Source organism: Mauremys mutica, chromosome 17 (genome assembly GCF_020497125.1).
Source record: "Mauremys mutica isolate MM-2020 ecotype Southern chromosome 17, ASM2049712v1, whole genome shotgun sequence".
In the NCBI taxonomy this organism is placed as follows: domain Eukaryota; kingdom Metazoa; phylum Chordata; order Testudines; family Geoemydidae; genus Mauremys; species Mauremys mutica.
The window spans coordinates 8,922,185-8,943,372 of record NC_059088.1 but is presented as its reverse complement, the minus strand read 5'-3'; the positions used below and the strand labels follow the sequence as shown (position 1 = coordinate 8,943,372).

Genomic DNA, 21,188 nt, shown 5'->3' with positions numbered 1-21,188 from the left:
GACCGGAGCCCGGCTCTGCCCCCCCCCACCCGCGCCCCCTGCCTGCAGGACGCCCAATAAAGAGTTTCCCTTCCTACGTGTCCGCTGCCTTCGACTGACAGAGCCTGGGATGGGGCGAGGGCGGGTCCGTCCCTACCCCCCCCCTGCTCGGAGACATCCCCCCCTCTTCCCTTTCCTCGGCCCTGGGGCCCCCTTGTGCCCCCCAGCTCCACTGACGCCGCCAGCGAGGGGTCCCTGGCCCTGGGCCGAGCCCCCTGCGCTCTCGGACTCCGGCCCGGTAGGCGCCCTGGGCCGTGGCAGGTCAGTTGCTAGGAGATTAGTGTCCCTGGCTGAGTTTCGGGGGGTTGGGTGGTTTGGGGGTTCCCATGAGGCCCTGGACACCCCCCACTCCCCCCAGGCTGGCAGATTGTGTGGCAAGAGCCGCCCCGCAAGCGTCCCAAGGCCTTGTGGGAGGGGCTGCTGAAGGGTTCCTGGAAAGGCACAAGTGGGGGCGGTTGAGCGAACCCAGGAGTCCTGGCCCCCAGCCAACCCCTGATTTGATCCACTGCACCCCCCTCCTCTCCCAGAGCTGGGGAGAGAACCCAGGAGTCCTGGCCCCAAGCTCCCCCGCTCTAACCCCTAGACTCCACTCCCCTCCCAGAGCTGGGGAGAGAACCCAGGAGTCCTGGCCCCAAGCTCCCCGCTCTAACCCCTAGACTCCACTCCCCTCCCAGAGCTGGGGAGAGAACCCAGGAGTCCTGGCCCCAAGCTCCCCGCTCTAACCCCTAGACTCCACTCCCCTCCCAGAGCTGGGGAGAGAACCCAGGAGTCCTGGCCCCAAGCTCCCCGCTCTAACCCCTAGACTCCACTCCCCTCCCAGAGCTGGGGAGAGAACCCAGGAGTCCTGGCCCCAAGCTCCCCGCTCTGACCCCTAGACTCCACTCCCCTCCCAGAGCTGGGGAGAGAACCCAGGAGTCCTGGCCCCAAGCTCCCCGCTCTAACCCCTAGACTCCACTCCCCTCCCAGAGCTGGGGAGAGAACCCAGGGGTCCTGGCCCCAAGCTGCCCGCTCTAACCCCTAGACCCCACTCCCACTCCCCTCCCAGAGCTGGGGAGAGAACCCAGGAGTCCTGGCCCCAAGCTGCCCGCTCTAACCCCTAGACCCCACTCCCACTCCCGTCCCAGAGCTGGGGAGAGAACCCAGGAGTCCTGGCTCCCAGCCCCCCACACACACACACTGGATCCCTATAGCTTGGCACAGGGAGCAGGGATGTGAGTCGCTGGGGCTGGGCCAGGAGAATTCCTGGGATTCCTGGGAGAGGCCGGGAGCCCCCCCTCCCCCCACCCCAGCCTGCCATGGGGCACGGCCCTGGCGTGTCACCTGTGCCCCTCCGTGCACCCCGCCAGGCGGGGGGGGAGCCGGGGGCACACGGCGGGGGGCTGCCCGGGGGATTGCAGAGGGACATAGCAACTGCCTCAGGCTGGGGGGGGGCCGCAGGCACAGAGCCTGTGGGGAGAGGGCCCCTGGGGGGCTGCCAGGCAGCATGGGGGGGGCTGGCACTGATGGGGGGACAGCAGAAGGAGCCCCAGTGGGGGCCAGATAAGGACCCTGCCTCCCCATCCCTGGGACCCCCCCTCGATGGGGGGGGCTGGGTTCCCCGGGGGGGCAGCACGTGAGCAATGCCGGGGGGGGGGGGGCAGATGTCACACCAGGAATTCCCGGTGATTCAGTCTGACCTGGGTTTCGGGGAGGGGAGGGGCCTCTTGTAGGTGAGACGTCAGCCCTGTAGGGGGGAGAACCCAGGAGTCCTGACTCCCAACCTCGCCTCTCTAACACCAGCCCCCACTCCCCTCCCAGAGCTGGGAGAGGTCCCAGGAGTCCTGGCTCCTGGCCCCCCTGCTCTAACCACTAGACACCACTCCCCTCCCCGGGCCAGAGATAGAACCCAGGAGTCCTGGTTCCCAGCCTCCCCCCCCCTCTCTAACCACTAGACCCCACTTCCCTCCAGACTATTTGCGTTATGAGGTCACTGGCTGACCCATCGCTTAGCTCACCCCGTGCTGGGCGCTTCCTTCTCCTTTCTTGTTAGAGCCACGTTTCAATGATGCACACGGGCCTGGTGCCCTGGCGGGTGGAAACGGGGCAGGACGGTTGGGGGGGGGCTCTCCCTTCCCCTTTGCTTCCCACATCGAGGGCCTGGCTCCCTGGGGGGGCTGATGGGCCCGGCTTGTGGGCTTCAGGACACCTGGGTCCTTGTCTCAGCTTGGCCGCAAACTCCCGCTGTGACCGGGAGCCCAGGGCGGTAGGCCCCCTGCCTCAGTTTCCCCAGTTGTAGAACAGGGGAGAATGAACCTCTTTAGGCTGGCAGCTCCTGGAGGCGGGGGCTGCTTTCGCCATGTGTCCCAGCAGCCCCCGGCAGGATGGGGCCCCGATCTCGGAGGGGGGGTGTCTGTGGGGCACCTGGCACGACAGGGTCCGATCTCGGGTGGGGATCTGTGCTGGGGTTTAGCCATCCCAGCCACATCTCTCGGCTATCTCTGCCCCACCCCTCACCCTGGCATCTGGCCTCCCACCGACCTGTCTAGCCTGGGGGTGGCACCGAAGCATTGAACTCAAAGGCCCGAGCGACATGGCAGAGAAAACCACTTGGGGTTAAAGACTCAGCAGCTCTCAGCTCTGCTGGGGGAGAAGCCGGGGGGGCAGCTCCCCCGGCCAGAGAACCAGGCCCCGGCGAGCCAGGCTGGGCCCGTGGGGCAGCGCAATGGGGCAGACAGACCGGGGGGTAAAGTCCTGTCCTTGGCCGGTCATTAACCTCCCCCCCGCCCCCAGCCACATTGGGCAAGCGACAAGCAACCACCCACCCTGGCAGTGTCCCGGTGCAGGGAGGAGGGGGCAAGTGGGGCTGGGGGGGGGAATCTGTGGGGGGATGGGAAGGGGTGGAATCGGGGTGCGGGGGCAGGAGCGTCACTAGTTTTGTCCAGCTCAGGAAGGGGAAGTGGTTTGTGGATCTTTTCGTCCAGTTTCCGTTCCCGAGTTGTGCTGAACAGAGCCAGACATTTTTGCTTCATAAAACAAGTTGGGGTGGGGGGCAACAGGGGGAGTCTGTGTGCGTCAACCAGGGTGTGTGTGTGTGTGAGAGAGAGAGCTGGTGTGTGTGTGTGTGTGCATGAGCACCAGGCTGTGTGTGTGTGTGCAAGAACCAGAGTGTGTGTCTGTGAGAGAGAGAGAGAACCAGGCTGTGTGTGTCTCTCTGTGTGTGTGCGTGTGAGAACCAGGGTGTGTGTGTGTGTGCACAAGAACTGAGATGTGTGTTTGTGTTGGTGTATGCAAGACCCTGGAGAGTGTGTGTATGAGCTGGAGAGTGTGTGTGTGTGTGTGTGTGCGCACGCACGAGAACCCGTGTGTGTCTGGATGTGTGATTTTGAACAACCCCTCGCTCCACCCCAGTGGGCGGGAGGGCGTCTGGGCCCGGTGCTGAATTTCTTCCAGACGTGTTCTGCTCAAATCAGCCAGCTGGGGATGACTGTGAACATGGCCATGTGTCACACACACGCCACACACCCCTCCCGCACACCGACACACACACACACTCCAAGGCCAGACGGTACCTTGTGACCATCCAGCCTGACCTGCTACCACAGGCCAGAGAAAGCCCCCACTCCCCTCCCAGAGCCAGGGAGAGAACCCAGGAGTCCTGGCTCCCAGCCCCCCCTGCTCTAACCACCAGCCCCCACTCCCCTCCCGGAGCCAGGGAGAGAGCCCAGGAGTCCTGGCTCCCAGCCCCCCCTGCTCTAACCCACCAGCCCCCACTCCCCTCCCAGAGCTGGGGAGAGAACCCAGGAGTCCTGGCTCCCCTCCCCACCACAACCACTAGACCCCACTTCCCTTGCCGATGGGGAGAGAACCCAGGCGTCCTGGGTCCCAGTCCCCTCATTCAAACCACTCATATTCTGGTGCTGTAACAGGGTGCCCATCACCCCGGGATTCTGCACCCCATAAAGGTCCATGGGGTGCCCCAGCTAGGCCAGGGCCGTGTTCTGGGAGGGGGGATCCTCCTTCCGCTGTGCCCTGGCCCCATGGGGGGAGCATGGCTAGAGAGCCTGGGACCTTTGGCTCCGCAGCGCAGCAGTAGTAGAGCTGTTATCCTCCCCTGGCATTGGCCACGAGGGGTGACATGACCCAGGGTCACCCGCCTCCCCCCCATAACCCTATATCCTGCTTCCCTCCAGGAGCTCCCCTCCCCCAAGCACCTGTGGATAGGGACCCCCCAGGCAGCCCCCCGAGCTGTTTCCCCCACTGCCCACCCAAGGGAACAACCCCCAGCCCCCCCTGCTGTTTATCCCCCAGATACCCACCCCCCCAAGAGCCCCCGCCCCATCTCCTGGGCCCCGCAGCCCCGCCCAGCCCCGCCCCGCCCCGGGGGGGTGGGGGGAGGGGTGTGTCCCAGGCTGGGGGCGGGGGGGGGGGTCATAAGGCGGCCCCGGCGCGGGCCGGCAGCGCAGAGCGGCCAGAGGCAGGACGGAGTCACCGCGTCGCGACCGCAGGTTCGAGCCCCGAGGCGATGGAGTCCGTGTGGGGCTGCGTCCTGCTGGGCGCGCTGCTGAGCCAAGGTGGGGGGGGCGGGAGCCCGGACTCCGGGGTTCCCTTCCCGCTTCGGGGGCTGGTGGGTCAGAGCGGGGGAGCTGGAGCCCGGACTCCTGGGTTCTCTCCCCGGCCCTGGGAGGGGAGCGGGGGTTAGTGGTTAGAGCAGGGGGGCTGGGAGCCTGGACTCCTGGGTTCCCTCCCCGGCCCTGGGAGGGGAGCGGGGGTTAGTGGTTAGAGCAGGGGGGCTGGGAGCCAGGACTCCTGGGTTCTCTCCCCGGCTCTGGGAGGGGGGTGGGGGCTGGTGGTTAGAGCAGGGGGGGCTGGGAGCCAGGACTCCTGGGTTCTCTCCCCGGCTCTGGGAGGGGGGTGGGGGCTGGTGGTTAGACGGGGGGTTGGGTGCTCGGACTCCTGGGTTCTCCCCCCAGCTGGGAGGTGCAGGCAGGATGTGGGTGCGGACGGGGGCAGCCGCTCGGTGGTTTTCCTCCCGGCTCTAAGTCTTGAGTCAGATCCTGGAAGGGGGGGACGCAGCGGGGGGGCGGGCAGGAGTCGGACACGTCCCGGGCCAGGTTGGGGCTGTGGCAGGGGTCGGGCCGGGAGTCCCCTGGGGGAGCAGCTCCTCGCCACCGCTTCAGAGCCCCCTGGGGGGGGGGGCGACACGTGAGCCCAGCGCTCACTTCCCTTCGCTCTGATTCACCTCAGCCGGGAACTGGAGCGGGGTGGGGGGAGGGGCTGGGAGCCAGGACTCCTGGGTTCTCTCCCTGGCTCTGGGAGGGGAGTGGGGGCTGGTGCTCAGAGCAGGGGGCTGGGAGCCAGGACTCCTGGGTTCTCTCCCCGGCCCTGGGGGGGGCTGGGACTCGTGGGTTCTGTTCCAATTGCTCCACATCTCTCCCCAGCGGCGGCCCTGCGATGTTACTCTTGTGATGGGGCCCGGAGCTGCCAGGAGACGGAGGACTGTGGGGAGCAGCAGGGCCGGTGTCGCACGACTGTCCTCACCATGATCGCCCGTGAGTGCCCCCCAGTGACCAGCCAGCCCAGGCCTGGCTCCCCCAGCCATGCCGGTGCCCCTCACTCCCGACCCGCAGCCCCCAGCTCTGCCGGTGCCCCTCACTCCCGACCCGCAGCCCCTGCCAGCCCAGCTCTGCCGGTGCCCCTCACTCCCGACCCGCAGCCCCTGCCAGCCCAGCTCTGCCGGTGCCCCTCACTCCCTACCCGCAGCCCCTGCCAGCCCAGCTCTGCCGGTGCCCCTCACTCCCGACCCGCAGCCCCCGGCTCCCCCCAGCTCTGCCGGTGCCCCTCACTCCCGACCCGCAGCCCCCGGCTCCCCCCAGCTCTGCCGGTGCCCCTCACTCCCGACCCGCAGCCCCCAGCTCCCCCCAGCTCTGCCGGTGCCCCTCACTCCCGACCCGCAGCCCCCAGCTCCCCCCAGCTCTGCCGGTGCCCCTCACTCCTGACCCGCAGCCCCCTGCTAGCCCAGCTCTGGGCTCCTGTGGCCCAGCCCTGCCAATGACTCTGTCTCCTCTACCCCCCACCCCCTTTAGGCTCCGAGGTCTCCAAGCGGATCCAGAAGGGCTGCGACGTGGCGGGGAAACCCAACAATTCCATCTCCTTCCTCTCCCACGGGCAGATTGTGATGCTGGCGGAGGAGCAGTGCGCTACCGACCTCTGCAACCAGGGGGCGCCAGACGGTCAGTCCATAGAGCCAGCGGGGGTCATTCCCCTCCAGTCTGTTCCCCCTGCCCTGGGGGGTCCCATTGTCCCCTGCTCACCCCCACCTCTCTCCCCCCACAGCCCTGAGCACCTTCCCCTCCACCTCCAGCCTGGACTGCCTCTCCTGCTCCTCCTCCGACCACTCCTGCTCCAGCCCCTCCTTGATGCGGATCCGGTGCCAGGACCCCCGGGAGCAGTGTGTGGACATCACGGCCATCTCCATGCCCGAAGGTGAGCAGGGACCCGCCCCGAGACCCCCTCCCTGCCCCACATAGGGGGCCCAGGCCCCAGCGTCCGACAGGCCTCCACCTCTTTGCTGGAGACCCCCTCAGCCAGCCAGGCCCCACCCTGGGGCCGGATCAGAGCCGGGGCCCCCTAGAGGGGACAGGCCCCTGCCCCATTCCCCACCCCCCTGAGCCAGCCAGTCCCTGCCTGGGGCCGGATCAGAGCTGGCGCCCGCTAGAGGGGACAGGCCCCACGTCACCCCTACTGTCTCTGTCCCCAGAGTTTCCCCAGGACGAGCGGCGCATCAAAGGCTGCGGGCAGATCTCTCAGTGCCAGGAGCCCCTGGGCTTCCACAACCAGCACAGCTTCTACCTACTGCAATGCTGCAACTCCAGCCTGTGCAATAACGACGCCCACGGTAACCCAGGGGCTGCGGGTCGGGAGTGAGGGGCACCGGCAGAGCTGGGGGCAGGGAGCAGGGCTGGGCTGGCAGGGGCTGCGGGTCGGGAGTGAGGGGCACCGGCAGAGCTGGGGAGCAGGGCTGGGCTGGCAGGGGCTGCGGGTCGGGAGTGAGGGGCACTGGCAGAGCTGGGGGCAGGGAGCAGGGCTGGGCTGGCAGGGGCTGCGGGTCGGGAGTGAGGGGCACCGGCAGAGCTGGGGAGCAGGGCTGGGCTGGCAGGGGCTGCGGGTCGGGAGTGAGGGGCACCGGCAGAGCTGGGTGGAGCCAGGCGGGGTCTGGCAGGGGGCTGCAGGTCGGGAGTGAGGGGCGTCAGCTGATTTTCGGGCTGCCCAGTGATCCATTCTGACCCTGTTTCCCCCTAGATTACGAGGAATCCCCCCTGCCCCTGAACGGGGTCACCTGCTACGCCTGCGAAGGGAACTCCAGCCACGGCTGCGCCCCAGAAAACGTCACCTCGGTGCAGTGCCAGGGGCCCATGACCCACTGCATGGAGGCTGTGGGGAGCCACGGTGAGTAGCCGCAGAGCTGCAGACCCAGCAGGGGGCGCCGTGCTGCGGGGGAGGGGCTGGGGGCTCAGCAGGGGGTGCGGCCGAGGGCACCAGGCTGGGGGGGGGGGGCTATGCAGGGGTCCCAGGCCAGAGCTGGGGGCTCGGCGGGGGAGGTGCCGGGGCTCGGCAGGGGGCGCAGGGCTGGGGGCTCGGCAGGGGGCGCAGGGCTGGGGGCTCAGCAGGGGGCGCAGGGCCGGGGGCTCGGCAGGGGGCGCAGGGCCGGGGGCTCGGCAGGGGCAGAGGGGCCGGGGGCTCAGCGGGGGAGGGGCTGGGGGCTCAGCAGGGGGTGCGGCCGAGGGCACCAGGCTGGTGGGGGCTTTGCCAGGGGTCCCAGGCCAGGGCTGGGGGCTCGGCGGGGGAGGGGCCGGGGGCTCGGCAGGGGCAGAGGGGCCGGGGGCTCGGCGGGGGAGGGGAGGGGGGCTCAGCAGGGGGCGCAGGGCTGGGGGCTCGGCGGCTCAGCAGGGGGCGCAGGGCTGGGGGCTCGGCGGGGGAGGGGCGGGCGGCTCGGCAGGGACATAGGGCCGGGGGCTCGGCGGGGGCGGGGCCGGGGGCTCGCCAGGGGCCGCAGGCCTGGCGCCACGGAGGGGGAGGTGATCGGGGCTCAGCAGGTGGCGCAGGGCTGGGGGCTCGGCGGGGGAGGGGCCGGGGGCTCGGCAGGGGGCGCAGGGCTGGGGGCTCGGCGGGGGAGGGGCTGGGGGCTCAGCAGGGGGCGCAGGGCTGGGGGCTCGGCGGGGGAGGGGCTGGGGGCTCGGCAGGGGCGCAGGGCTGGGTGCTCGGCGGGGGAGGGGCCGGGGCTCGGCAGGGGGCGCTGTGCCGTGGGGGGGAGGGGCAGGGGGCACCTCGCTATGGGGGCTGGGGGCCGGCTCCAGGCTCCAGGCTCCAGCTCACTCTCCTGCCCTCCCCTCCCCTCCCCAGAGCTGACGGGCCCGGGCACGGTGCTGAAGGGCTGCGCCACCCCGGCCTGGTGCGATGCCCCCTACACCTCCATCTACAGGCGCCTGGCCGGGGTCCAGGCCCGCTGCTGCCATGGCAACTTCTGCAACAGCTGGAACCAGGCGGGCGCCCTCCCCCCGTCCAGGAGGAGCCGGGCCGGCCACCGGCTCGTGGCCCAGCCAGCCCTGCTCTGCGGCGCCGCCCTCCTGGCTGCGCTCGTCCTGCTGCCCAGCAGCTCCTAATGCCCCGTCGGGCGACTCAGAGCGGGCGGCTGGGAGCCAGGACGCCTGGGTTCTCTCCCCGGCTCTGGGAGGGGAGTGGGGGCTGGTGGTTAGGGCAGGGGGGGGCTGGGAGCCAGGACTCCTGGGTTCTCTCCCCGGCTCTGGGAGGGGAGTGGGGGCTGGTGGTTAGAGCAGGGGGGGCTGGGAGCCAGGACTCCTGGGTTCTCTCCTGGCTCTGGGAGGGGAGTGCGGGCTGGTGGTTAGAGCAGGGGGGGCTGGGAGCCAGGACTCCTGGGTTCTCTCCCAGCTCTGGGAGGGGAGTGGGGTCTAGTGGTTAGAGCAGGGGGGCTGGGAGCCAGGACGCCTCGGTTCTCTCCCTGGCTCTGGGAGAGGAGTCTAGTGGTTAGAGTGGGGGGGGGGGGCTGGGAGTCCACTGACTCTGTTCTTCACCCAACACCCACACGCTGTGTGGGCCGCCCCCCTGGCCTGTTCCCCTGGGATATCTCCGTGGATTTGAAGGTCTATAATTTATTTTCCCATTATGCTAAGGCCTGTCCCACTCAACCCCTCTGCTGGGGTCCCCCCGGGGGGTCCCTCCCCAGCCCCTCACCCATCTGCTGGCAGCTGACAGGCCACAACCCAGTTTTTATTAATATTATTAATTATTATGATTATTTGATTATTTATGGTTTATTTCGTTAATAAACTTTATTTTATTGTAATTCCCGCTCTGCCCAGCAGGGGGAGCTGCCTGAAGTTCCTGTGTGGGTCCCGGTGTGTGGGGGGAGGGAAGTTGGCTCCAGGAGCAGAGTGGGGGTGACCCCATGGAGTGATTTGGGGGGTGCCTGGATTCCCCTGGGCTGCTGCTGGCAGCGGGTGCGGGGGAAGTGAGAACATGCCAGCACTGGGGGAGGGGGGGTGTTTGTGTGACACCCCACCACCCCCTCGCAATCACACACACACACACACACACCCTGGGGCATGTTGTGGCGGTCTTGCTTTGCGTGTGGTGGCGCTGGGTATTTGAGTGCCTCGTGTTGGCAGCCTCGGGTGTGTGGTTTTGTGTATTGTGCGTGTTTGATTGTGGCTGTGTTTGTGTTGCATTGTGTGTGTGGCTTTGTTGGTGGTGTGTTGGGAGTGTGGTTGTGCTTTGGCTGCGTTACAGTCTGAGGGGTTGGGAGTGTGGGCGGCTAGTGAGGGGGCAGTGTGTGTTTTTCTCTGGGGTTTGAGTGTAGCTGGGGGGGGTTGTGTTTGCTGCCGGGGCTGTGGCTGGAGTATATTTTTGCCACGGCAGGTGTGATTGTGTGTGTGATGCTCTGCCTGGGGAACTGGGGGAGGGGTGGCTCTGTGCGTGTGGCGCCAGAGGCTGAGGTGTGGGGTGTGTGGTTGTGGGTTTAGGCAGCTGTGTAGCGCTGTAGGGCTGCTGGGCCTCGCAGGCGGAGGGTGGGGGGAGTTTGGGACCGTGTCTGTTTCTCTGCTGAGTGTCTGTCCCCCTGCCCCCACCCTGCTGGGGGGGGGGCCCTGCTCTGTGTCCACCCATACCCACCCCTTCTCCCTAGACCCCCCCCTCCCCCCCAGAGCTTGGAGAGAACCCAGGAGTTCTGGCTCCCAGGCCCCCCCCCCCGACTCTAACCACTAGACTCCACTCCCCTCCCAGAGGCAGCCTGGGCCCCATCCCCTCCTCTGAGTCCCTGTTCCCCCAAACCAACCACTCCCCCTGATTTCCCTTCTCCCCCCCCCCCAGCCCTCCTCTAACACCGGGCCCATTTCTCACCCCCCTCAAGTCTCTGTGACCCCCAACCCTCCTGACACTCTCATCCTGCTCCAACCTTCCCCCATGTCCCTAAAGCGCCTCCCGCAACGCCCCGCCCAAACCTCCCCCCCCCCCCCACCACCACCTTGCCTTGACTGCTTCGTATAAACAGCCCCGGTGGTGCCCCACCCCAGAAGTGGCTGCATCCCAGGGCTGGGCGAGGGGGCCCTGTCTAACTCGCCCCGGAGGCAGCTGCATCCCAGGGCCAGACGAGGGGTCTCTTGGGTTCAGGGCTGTTCGGTGGCTCTGTGTTTATTTGTGTCGGTGGTTTTGAACCTGACAGTGACACACGCGCGGCCGAGAAGTGGCCGCACGGGACCCCAGGGCTTTGCCAAGACACAGGGGCGGTTGAGACACCCCCAGGGACGGGGCGATTCCGGCTCCCTGCTTGCATCAGCCCTCGTTGGGAAAGGTGCCGTTAAGCAACAAGCCTCCGTCAGCCCAGCAATAAACAACAGCCCAAGGTGCCGGGGGGGGGGGGGGGTGCGTGCGGCTTTATATGGCCGGGGGGGGGGGCACGTGGGTTCACGCTCAGCCTGTGCGTGTCGCTGTGCATTCGTGTCACTCGTGTTGTGGAGCTCGGTGTGGTGGTATTTCCTCTTCGTGCTATGGTAGCAGTAGATGAAAAGCGGGGTGACCATGTGCCAGACACCCCAGGGACCCCCTGGCAGAGATCCAGGCCCGTCACACTGGACGCTGCTCAGACCCCAGCTGAGATCAGGGCCCCGTGGCGTCGGACGCTGCACAGACACAGACTCAACAAGCATCATTCTGCCCATTTGACAGATGGCAAAACTGAGCCCTGCAGCGGGGCAGTGACGGGCTTCGAGTCTCACTGGCAGCCAGCAGCAGAGCTGGGCTGAGAACCCAGGTGTCCTGCAGCCCAGCCTGCCTCAGGAAAGCCACATCCCGTTACATCTGGTCAGATCTCCCCTGCCCTGCCCTGCGGGCGCCAGAGCAGAGGTGTGAGACACAGCCCTGCCCAGACGGAGAATCCCCCGCGCCCCTCGGGGACTCGTCCCCACGGTTCATTCCCCTCCCTGGTTAACCCCGATGCCTTGTTCCCACGGTGAATTTATCCAGCTTCAACCCCCAGCCGCTGGCTCATGTCCCCCCGTCCTCCGCTCAACTGACCAGCCGTGAGCAAAGCTGCTCCCGCGTAGGGACGGACAGACGGGGTCACGGCAGCTCCTGGCATCGCTCGCTCTGCGGCTGAGCTTCGAATCCTCCCCGGGGCGCCGCTCCGAGCAGTGTCTCCCCAGGGATTGAAATTGGGGGGGGGGGGGGGGGGTTCGACTGTGTGGGGGGCGAGACCGTGAGGGCGAAGGGGCCTGTATGGCACCATCGTAAACACTGGAAAATGTTTCACGCCCATTTTGTTAACTATCATCCCAACAATTCAAGTTGGCTGAATTAAATGCGGCGCCCAGAACTGGACACAACCCTCCAGCTGAGGCCTGACCAGCGCGGAGCCGCGCGGGAGAATCACGTCTCGTGTCGTGCTCACAACGCTCCTGCTGACACAGCCCAGCCTGACGGTCGCTGTTTGTGCAACAGCATCACGCGGGTGACTCACATTTCACTTGCGACCCACTCTGAGCCCCCTGGTCCCTTCCCGCAGGCTCCTTCCTAGGCAGCCATGTCCCATTGTGTGTGTGCAGCTGATTGTCCCTCCCGAAGTGGAGCACTTGGCATTTGTCCTGATGGAATTTCACCCGATTTACACCAGACCATTTCTCCAGTTTGTCCAGCTCAGTTTGGATTTTCACCCTGTCCTGTCCTCCAAAGGCCTTGCAGCCCCTCCCAGCTGGCTGTTGTCTGCAGGCTCTACCAGTGGGCTCTCTCTGCCGTGATCTAAACCATTGACGAAGACACTGAACAGACCCGGACCCAGAACCGACCCCCGCGGGACCCACTCGTTATGTCCTTCCAGCCTGACGGTGAGTCACTGATAACGACTCCCTGGGAACGCTTTTCCCACCAGTCTTGCACCCACCTCGCAGTAGCCGGCGTAGTGTAGACCAGCCCTAGATTTGCCCTTTTCCAGTCTCTGGAATCTCTCCCGTCCTCCAGGACTTTTCAGAGATAATCGCTAATGGCTCAGATCCCTCCCCAGGCGGCTCCCTGAGTGTTCTAGGGTGTAGTTCACAGGCCCGGGGGGTTTGAAGATATTTAACTTGCCTACGTCATTTTTGACTTGTTCTTTCCCGATTTTAGACTCTGATCCTACCCCATTTTCACTGCCATTCGCTACGTTAGACGTCCCATCGCCACCAACCTCCTTGGTGAAACCGACACCAAGACGTCACTGGGCACCTCTGCCATGTCCACTGCCTTTCCCCCGCACTGAGCAATGGGCCTGGCCTGTCCTTGGGCTTCCTCTCGCTTCTGATGTATTTGTAGGGTGTTTTCTTGTTACCCTTCATGTCTCTGGCTGGTTTGATCTCGTTTTCTGCCCTGGCCTTTCTCATTTTGTCCCTGCAGACGGGTGTTCGTTGTTTATATTCATCCTTTGTCATTTGACCGAGTTTCTGCTTTTTGCAGGGCTGTTTCGAGTTTCACATCACTGAAGATCTCCCGGCTAAGCCAGGCTGGTCTCTTGCCAGACGTCCTGTCTTCCCTACGCAGGGGGATAATCTGCTCCTGTGCCCTTAATAACATCTCTGTAAAACTGCCAACGGTCGTCCATTGCTTTCCCCCTAGACTTGCTGCCCCTGGGATCTGACCTACCGACTCCCTGGGCTTGCTAGCGCCTGCCTTGCTGAGTCGCCCTTTGGCTGCGTCACCGTAGTGTGCGCTGCTCCCATGGGGGCTGTGGGTACCGGGGACCCGCTCCAGTCCCTTCCCAGGGGCCTGACGGACCCACTCCATCCGGTAGCTGGTGACCATGAACCCGGAGGCTTTGCAGGAGAGGTGGAGAGAGTCTCTGGGCTGTTTCACATCCCCCCCGGACTCCAGCAACCCCTGGGAGCGGGCGCCTGGGAATGAAGACGCATTACGGGGACCATTCGCATCGTGGGCATTGGCATAATAATCCGCGGCTTCCACAGCCCATGGAAAGGGAGGAAATCCCTTCCCGAGCTGCTGCAGTGAGAACACGATGTAACCAAAGCCTGGTCGTCGGTGGGGAAAGTTCTCAGGCGACTGGCTGGTAACTGCTCTGAGTGGGGGGCTGCGGATTGTCTCTGTGGGGTCTCTGGGCAGAGAGAGGGACAGATGGAAACGGGACACTCTGCCCGCTGTTGGCACATCCCCCCTCGTCAGACGAGACACCCCGGACTCCCTAGCGCCACCGCAGGTTCTTTGTGTGAGGCTGGGAGAGAGGCGCTGGGATCGCCCTTCTCCCCGCAGGGCAGGGCTCCTCGCAGGGTTTACGCAGGTCAAAGCCACGTCTTCTGTAGCCCCTTCCCTGACTCCCAATCTCAGCCCGAACCCTCGGGAGCAGCTCTAAGCCTGACCTGAGCACGTCTCGTAACCTTAACCTTGCGCGGGTTCCTTGAACCTCAAGTGACCTGTAACCCTAAGTGTAAATCCGAACCCTGACTTCAAATATTGGCCCTAACCCTCCAGTTCTAGCCGGACTGACCCCTTCCCGGCTGACTGGGCGCCCCAGAACCCGACCCAGGGCCCAGCAGCGTCACCCCCCGGGTCAGCGCCAGAGGGAAACTCCCCTCCCTGCTCCGCCTGGAGCCCCTCATGTCTCCAGCCCAGGACGGCGTTAGCCCGGCTGGCTCCAGCTTTGGGTGATTCTCCCCCGTCGCCCCCAATCTCTTCCGGCGTCGCTGCTCCCCAGCCCCCTGCTGTGTGTCCGGCCGACGCCCCTCGCTCTGGTCGGTGACGTGTGGCTGCAGTCACATGCCCAGCGTTTCCTCGTGCCCAGTTACCCGCCGCCCGCACGGCCCTGGGCCTGTCTCAACGCCAGCAGCAGAAACCCCCGTTATTTCACCTGGGAGCGTTTTTGGCCTGTGCAGAGGTTCCCCTGAGCTCGCCCGTCCCTGGTTTTCCCTGAGACCAGCCCGAGCCGAAGCCAAACGGCCCCTCGGCGGGTGAAGCCGGCCCGGCGCCGCGTGCGCGGCAGGTTCGGTCCGGACACAAACGGGCCGTTTTCTGACACCCGCTCGGGCGTTTGTGTCGCTCGCTGCTGCGCTCCCGGGTTTAGCGCGTCGCCCCCCCCCCCCCCCCGGGGCCGTTGTGGTGTGATTGTGTGTGCGGTGCACACCGGCCAGGCTGGCTGTCCCTACGTGTGTTGGGTGTGTGCCTCAGCGAGCTGCCCATGCACGCGGTACTGAGTGAGTGTGTTTGTGTGTCCATGTGTGTGAGGGGGAGATTCCTGTGTAGGTCTCACCCCCAGCGTCCCCCTTCCCTCCGGCCCAGATTCCCCCCGTCCAGCGCCCACACGCGGTGCTGGATTGTTCGGCCCTGGGCCCACTGCCCACCGAGGCGCTGGGGGACGGCGAACCCACCCACCGACCCCCACACACAGAGCAGGGCTCCAGCAGGGGGCAGCCCCCGGGCAGATCACGAGCCGAATCCCCGACTTCCCCCGGGCGTGAGGGACGGGGACTGGGATGGCGAGGAGAACAGGGAGCAAATTGGGCATGGGGAGGGGTGTCGCGGGGGCACCCCGGCTGCCCCCACCTCCAGGGCCTGGGTACCCCCCGTCTCTAGCCAGGGGCCGTGGTGGTACCCGTTGCCCAATGGAGTCATTGCACCAGAGCTGCGGAAGCGGCTGCGTGGTGCAATCCGGCTGAGCAGCGCCGGGTGGGGTATAAATTAGAGGCTCCCCCCCACACACAGTCCCGTAAGTGGCTGAGACTCGCCCCCTCGGACACACTGCGCAGATCCCAGGGGGGTTGCGTCTCTCCGGCAGCCGGGCTCTCTGGGGCCATGGGGCGCCCCGGGGCAGGACACGGGGCACCGGCGGCGGCACTGCTGGCAATCCTGGCTTCTGCTCTGCTGATCCCAGGTACCAATCCTGGGCTCCCTGGGAGGGGAGTGGGGGCTGGTGGCCAGAGCAGGGGGGCTGGGAGCCAGGACTCCTGGGTTCTCTCCCCGGCTCTGGGAGGGGAGTGGGGGCTGGTGGGTCAGAGCAGGGGGGCTGGGAGCCAGAACTCCTGGGTTCTCAGAGGGTGGGGGGGGGGTCTGGTGGTTAGAGGGCGGGGCCTGGGAGCTGGATTCCTGGTTTCTCTCCCTGGCCCTGGGAGGGCAGCGGGGTCTGGTGGTTGGGCGGGGAGGGGCTGGGAGCCAGGACTCCTGGGTTCTCTCCCCGGCTCTGGGAGGAGAGTGGGGGCTGGGGGGTTAGAGCAGGGGGGCTGGGAGCCAGGACTCCTGGGTTCTCTCCTGGCTCTGGGAGGGGAAGGGGGGGCTGGTGGATACAGCAGGAGGGGGCTGGGAGCCAGGATTCCCCCCTGCGTAGCCCCTAGGGGGCATAACCTGTGGTATTGTTGTTTCACTGGCTCAGGCACCGCCTCTGTTGTGAGTGCACACGCAGAATTCTAGACACCCACGACTGCTCGCCTCCCCCAACCACTAACACACACAGGGACCCACAAACCATCACGTGCACAGACCCACCACAGCCCACAGAGAAACACACACTCACACACACACACACACACACAGACAGCAGGACTCAGCTTCTCCAGCAGGGGGCAGCACACGCACACACACACACACACACAGAGCAGGACTCAGCTTCTCCAGCAGGGGGCAGCACACACACACACACACACACAGCAGGAATCAGCTCCTCCAGCAGGGGGCAGCACACACACACACACACACACACACAGCAGGACTCAGCTCCTCCAGCAGGGGGCAGCACACACACACACACACCCCATGTCTGTCTCCCCGCAGAGACCGGCTCCCTGCGCTGTCACAGCCACAGCTCCGTCCTGCTCCGCGACCGGGGGGGTAAACGCCTCCACAGCATCATCACCCACAATGGCACCGAGTCCTGCGCCCCGGCCCCCAGCGCCTGCATGGAAGCTGCCGTCACCCTCAGCGCAGGTAACACCCCCGCGGTGCAGAGAGGCCAGATACCAGGCTCGATGGGCCCAGGGGGCTGATCCAGGGGGCAGGGAGGAGGCGGGACACCGGGCTTGATGGGCTCATGGGGCTGAAACCAGGGGGGCAGGGAGGGGGCAGGATTCCGGGATAGATGGGCCCATAGGGCTGATCCAGGGGGCAGGGAGGCCAGATACCAGGGTAGATGGGCCCGTGGGGCTGATCCAGGGAGCAGGGAGGCCAGATACCAGGGTAGATGGGCCCGTGGGGCTGATCCAGGGAGCAGGGAGGCCAGATACCAGGGTAGATGGGCCCGTGGGGCTGATCCAGGGAGCAGGGAGGCCAGATACCAGGGTAGATGGGCCCGTGGGGCTGATCCAGGGGGCAGGGAGGCCAGATACCAGGGTAGATGGGCCCGTGGGGCTGATCCAGGGAGCAGGGAGGCCAGATACCAGGGTAGATGGGCCCGTGGGGCTGATCCAGGGGGCAGGGAGGCCAGATACCAGGGTAGATGGCCCATGGGGCTGATCCAGGGGGCAGGGAGGCCAGATACCAGGGTAGATGGGCCTGTGGGGCTGATCCAGGGAGCAGGGAGGCCAGATACCAGGGTAGATGGGCCCATGGGGCTGATCCAGGGAGCAGGGAGGCCAGATACCAGGGTAGATGGGCCCGTGGGGCTGATCCAGGGAGCAGGGAGGAGGCGGGACACCGGCTTGATGGGCCCATGGGGCTGAACCCAGGAGTTCCCCAGAGATGGGCCCCTCCCCAAGGCCTGTGGAACTCCCTGCTACTGTCTTCACCTGCCTTTGGCGTGGCTCTTTCTCCCCAGGGGGCATGTCCGTGACTCTGATCCAAAGGGGGTGCAGAGCTGGACACCCCAAGGGAGGGACCGAACCCCCCGCTGCGCCCAGCCGATTCCTCCACATCCAGGCCAATGTCCGCTACTGCCAGTCGGACCAGTGCAACGCCAAGGGGCTGGGGCTGGGGAGCCCCGGCCAGGGCACAGGTAACGGGAATGAGACACAGGGCCTGTCCCCTCTAGGGGGCGCCGGCTCCCATCCGGCCCCATTGCGGGACTGGCTGGCTCAGGGGGGCGGGAATGGGGCAGGGGCCTGTCCCCTCTAGGGGGCGCCGGCTCCCACCCGGCCCCAGGGCAGGACTGGCTGGCTCAGGGGGGCGGGAATGGGGCAGGGGCCTGTCCCCTCTAGGGGGCGCCGGCTCCCATCTGCCCCATTGCGGGACTGGCTGGCTCAGGGGGGCAGGGAATGGGGCAGGGGCCTGTCCCCTCTAGGGGGCGCCGGCTCCCATCCGGCCCCATTGCGGGACTGGCTGGCTCGGGGGCAGGGAATGGGGCAGGGGCCTGTCCCCTCTAGGGGGCGCCGGCTCCCATCCGCCCCATTGCGGGACTGGCTGGCTCAGGGGGGCGGGGAATGGGGCAGGGGCCTGTCCCCTCTAGGGGGCGCCAGCTCGCACCCGGCCCCAGGGCAGTGGCTGGCTCAGAGGGGGCGGGAATGGGGCAGGGGCCTGTCCCCTCTAGGGGGCGCCGGCTCCCATCTGCCCCATTGCGGGACTGGCTGGCTCAGGGGGGCGGGGAATGGGGCAGGGGCCTGTCCCCTCTACGGGGCGCTGGCTCCCACCCAGCCCCATTGCGGGACTGGCTGGCTCAGGGGGGCGGGAATGGGGCAGGGGCCTGTCCCCTCTAGGGGGCGCCGGCTCCCCCCCGGCCCCAGGGCAGTGGCTGGCTCAGGGGGGCAGGGAATGGGGCAGGGGCCTGTCCCCTCTAGGGGGCGCCGGTTCTGATCCGTGTCTCATTGCAGCTCCGGCCCCCAGCGGCCCCACCCAGTGCTACGCCGGCCTGAGCCTCAGGCCCCAGCCCCACACTCTGGAGCGGGTGACGTGCGACGGTGACGACGCCCGCTGTTACCACGGCAACGGCACCCTCACAGCAGGTGGGGGTGGTGACGTGGGGTGATGCTGGGCTTTATACCCCAGCAACACTGGCTCCCCCTGCTGTCCTTGGGGTGCATTGCGCACACCCCCCGCCAGTGACCGGGACGGCACTGCTGGCTGGGGCACTGCCTGGGTCAGGGCGCTGCCTCTGGCCCCCTATGCGCCCCCATACCCGCCCCATTGCATTCTGGGAAGGTTGGCCCAATGCCTCTCTCCCATGGGACCCAATGGCTGCCCCGTTGCACTCCCCATGACACCCTCATGACACCCAATGGTCACCCCACCGCACTCTGGGAAAGTTGCCATGACAACCACCCCTTTGCCATGGACCTCTCAATGGCTGCCCCCATTGCATTCTGGGAAGCCTGGCGGGATGCGTCTCTCCCATGGTACCCGACGGCTGCCCCATGGCACCCTGGGAAGGTTGGCGTCCCTCTCACACACGTCCCGCTTGTGCCCCCAGGGAAGCTCGCGGTGCCCATCTTCGTGTGGAGCTGCCAGGCCCCATCCTGCGCCGTGCCCCCCAGCCGCCACGTCGGCCCCCTGCAGCTCAGCCAGGCCGGCGCCTGCTGCGCCGGCAGCTACTGCAACGGGCAGAGGGCCCTGGCACAGGTCTCCGTCCACCACACAATCTCCTCCGGCCCCGTCGGCGACCACCCCCTCACCACCGCCACGGCCAGGAGAGACCACAACCACCCCGGGCGCAGCCACGGCACGGCGCCCACGGTGCCGCCCGAGCCAGACGACCACACGGCGCCGCACGATCCGGACCGAGACGTCACCGGCTACGACGACCGCACGGAGCCAGACGATCTGGACCCAGAGGGCAACGGCTACGACAACAGCACGGAGCTACCCGACCCCCACCCCGGCGACAAGGGGGACCTGCCCCACAGCACCCGCCCCCGCACCCGCCCCACCGAGCCCGGCAAGAAAATCGGCTACCCCAAATCCACCGTCCGCCCCGCCCAAAAGCACCCCAATCCCGGGACCCACAGCTCCCAGGCGCCCGGCCTACGCCTCTGCCCCCTGCTGGTGGTGCTGGGAATAGCCTGCCTGGGGCTGTGAGGGGGGCTGGGGGCCAGGACGCCTCGGTTCTCTCCCCAGCTCTGGGAGGGGAGTGGGGTCTAGTGGGTTGGAGCGGGGGGCTGGGGGCCAGGACTCCTGGGTTCTGACACCAGCTCTTAGTAGCTATGAGGAACTCACTCCCCCCCCATCACATTACATGCTTCAGACTCCCCACATTTAAAGGGAGGGATCCCAGAGATCGGGGGGGGGGTCGCTCCCCATTTCCCTGAATTACTGCTGCTGCTTTCAGTCCCCATTAACCCTCTGTGGGCCCCCTGCCCGGCGCTTCCCCCCCCCCCTCTGTTTTTAATAAAGTCTCTTACTCACAAACCCTTGCACTGCCCAGCTGGTGGCTTTCTGGTGGGGGGGGTGGGGGGGTGACAGGAATCCTGGTCCCAAAGACGTGAGGCTGCTGGCCTGGGACGTGTCAGGTGGTTCCGCTTGGTTCTGTAGCCCCCCTCCGGCCCCCGCCCCCCCCCCCGGCCCTGTGCCGCTTAGATCCACCACTAGGGGGCACCCTAAAGACTTGCCCTTGGCCCGCACCCCCCTTCAGGTCCCCCATGGGCGGGGATGTGCCAGCCCCTCTCCGGCACAGATGGGACGCACCCCCCACCCCACCCCATAGCAGTATGGGGGGGGGGAGTGAATTGAACCCCGCCCCCGTTCATTAGTATGGTGAGAAAAAAGGCAGGGCCCTTTAAATGTAGCGAACCGAAAATGGACCCAGGCATCCGGGTGGGACGCCAAATAAGACAATTCTATTCTGACGCCCCCCCCCTCCCCTACGCTGACCACTGGCTTCTTCACTAAACAGCCGCCCCACCCCAGAGCCAGCTGCATCCCAGCACCAGGCGAGGGGTCCCTGTGTAAACAGCCCCCCCCGCCCCACCCCAGAGCCAGCTGCATCCCAGCGCCGGGCGAGGGGGTCTCCATGTAAACAGCCCCCCCGCCCCACCCCAGAGCCAGCTGCATCCCAGCGCCGGGCGAGGGGTCCCTGTGTAAACAGCCCCCCCCGCCCCACCCCAGAGCCAGCTGCATCCCAGCGCCGGGCGAGGGGTCCCTGTGTAAACAGCCCCCCCGCCCCACCCCAGAGCCAGCTGCATCCCAGCGCCGGGCGAGGGGTCCCTGTGTAAACAGCCCCCCCCGCCCCACCCCAGAGCCAGCTGCATCCCAGCGCCGGGCGAGGGGGTCTCCATGTAAACAGCCCCCCCGCCCCACCCCAGAGCCAGCTGCATCCCAGCGCCGGGCGAGGGGTCCCTGTGTAAACAGCCCCCCCCGCCCCACCCCAGACCTAGCTGCATCCCAGCGCCGGGCGAGGGGTCCCTGTGTAAACAGCCCCCCCGCCCCACCCCAGAGCCAGCTGCATCCCAGCGCCGGGCGAGGGGTCCCTGTGTAAACAGCCCCCGCGCCCCACCCCAGAGCCAGCTGCATCCCAGCGCCGGGCGAGGGGTCCCCTGTGTAAACAGCCCCCACGCCCCACCCCAGAGCCAGCTGCATCCCAGCGCCGGGCGAGGGGTCCCTGTGTAAACAGCCCCCGCGCCCCACCCCAGAGCCAGCTGCATCCCAGCGCCGGGCGAGGGGTCCCCTGTGTAAACAGCCCCCGCGCCCCACCCCAGAGCCAGCTGCATCCCAGCGCCGGGCGAGGGGGTCTCCATGTAAACAGCACCCGCGCCCCACCCCAGAGACAGCTG

General features: G+C 66.9%; 2 protein-coding genes across 2 annotated transcripts; both read left to right on the top strand.

Annotated features, from left to right (window-relative positions):
- Positions 1 to 4,519: 4,519 nt before the first annotated feature.
- LOC123351871 (urokinase plasminogen activator surface receptor-like) lies at positions 4,520 to 8,758 on the top strand. The gene is made up of 7 exons (XM_044991555.1): positions 4,520 to 4,589; positions 5,457 to 5,567; positions 6,102 to 6,248; positions 6,352 to 6,501; positions 6,776 to 6,913; positions 7,318 to 7,464; positions 8,419 to 8,758. The coding sequence occupies exons 1-7, from the start codon at positions 4,541 to 4,543 to the stop codon at positions 8,676 to 8,678; spliced, it is 1,002 nt and encodes a 333-aa protein (XP_044847490.1). The 5' UTR covers positions 4,520 to 4,540; the 3' UTR covers positions 8,679 to 8,758.
- Positions 8,759 to 16,268: 7,510 nt separating this feature from the next.
- LOC123352117 (ly6/PLAUR domain-containing protein 5-like) lies at positions 16,269 to 19,794 on the top strand. Its single transcript, XM_044991867.1, has 4 exons — positions 16,269 to 16,482; positions 17,309 to 17,485; positions 18,297 to 18,428; positions 18,893 to 19,794. The coding sequence occupies exons 1-4, from the start codon at positions 16,455 to 16,457 to the stop codon at positions 19,495 to 19,497; spliced, it is 942 nt and encodes a 313-aa protein (XP_044847802.1). The 5' UTR covers positions 16,269 to 16,454; the 3' UTR covers positions 19,498 to 19,794.
- The last annotated feature ends 1,394 nt before the right edge of the window (positions 19,795 to 21,188 follow it).

Coding starts and splice junctions, on each gene's coding strand:
- LOC123352117 (XM_044991867.1), top strand. CDS start 16,455: ATGGAAGCTGCCGTCACCCTCAGCGCAG. Junction 16,483..17,308: donor TGCCGTCACCCTCAGCGCAG/GTAACACCCCCG, acceptor CTTTCTCCCCAG/GGGGCATGTCCGTGACTCTG. Junction 18,429..18,892: donor CAACGGCACCCTCACAGCAG/GTGGGGGTGGTG, acceptor TTGTGCCCCCAG/GGAAGCTCGCGGTGCCCATC.
- LOC123351871 (XM_044991555.1), top strand. CDS start 4,541: ATGGAGTCCGTGTGGGGCTGCGTCCTGCTGGGCGCGCTGCTGAGCCAA. Junction 6,249..6,351: donor CAACCAGGGGGCGCCAGACG/GTCAGTCCATAG, acceptor CTCCCCCCACAG/CCCTGAGCACCTTCCCCTCC. Junction 6,502..6,775: donor GGCCATCTCCATGCCCGAAG/GTGAGCAGGGAC, acceptor CTCTGTCCCCAG/AGTTTCCCCAGGACGAGCGG.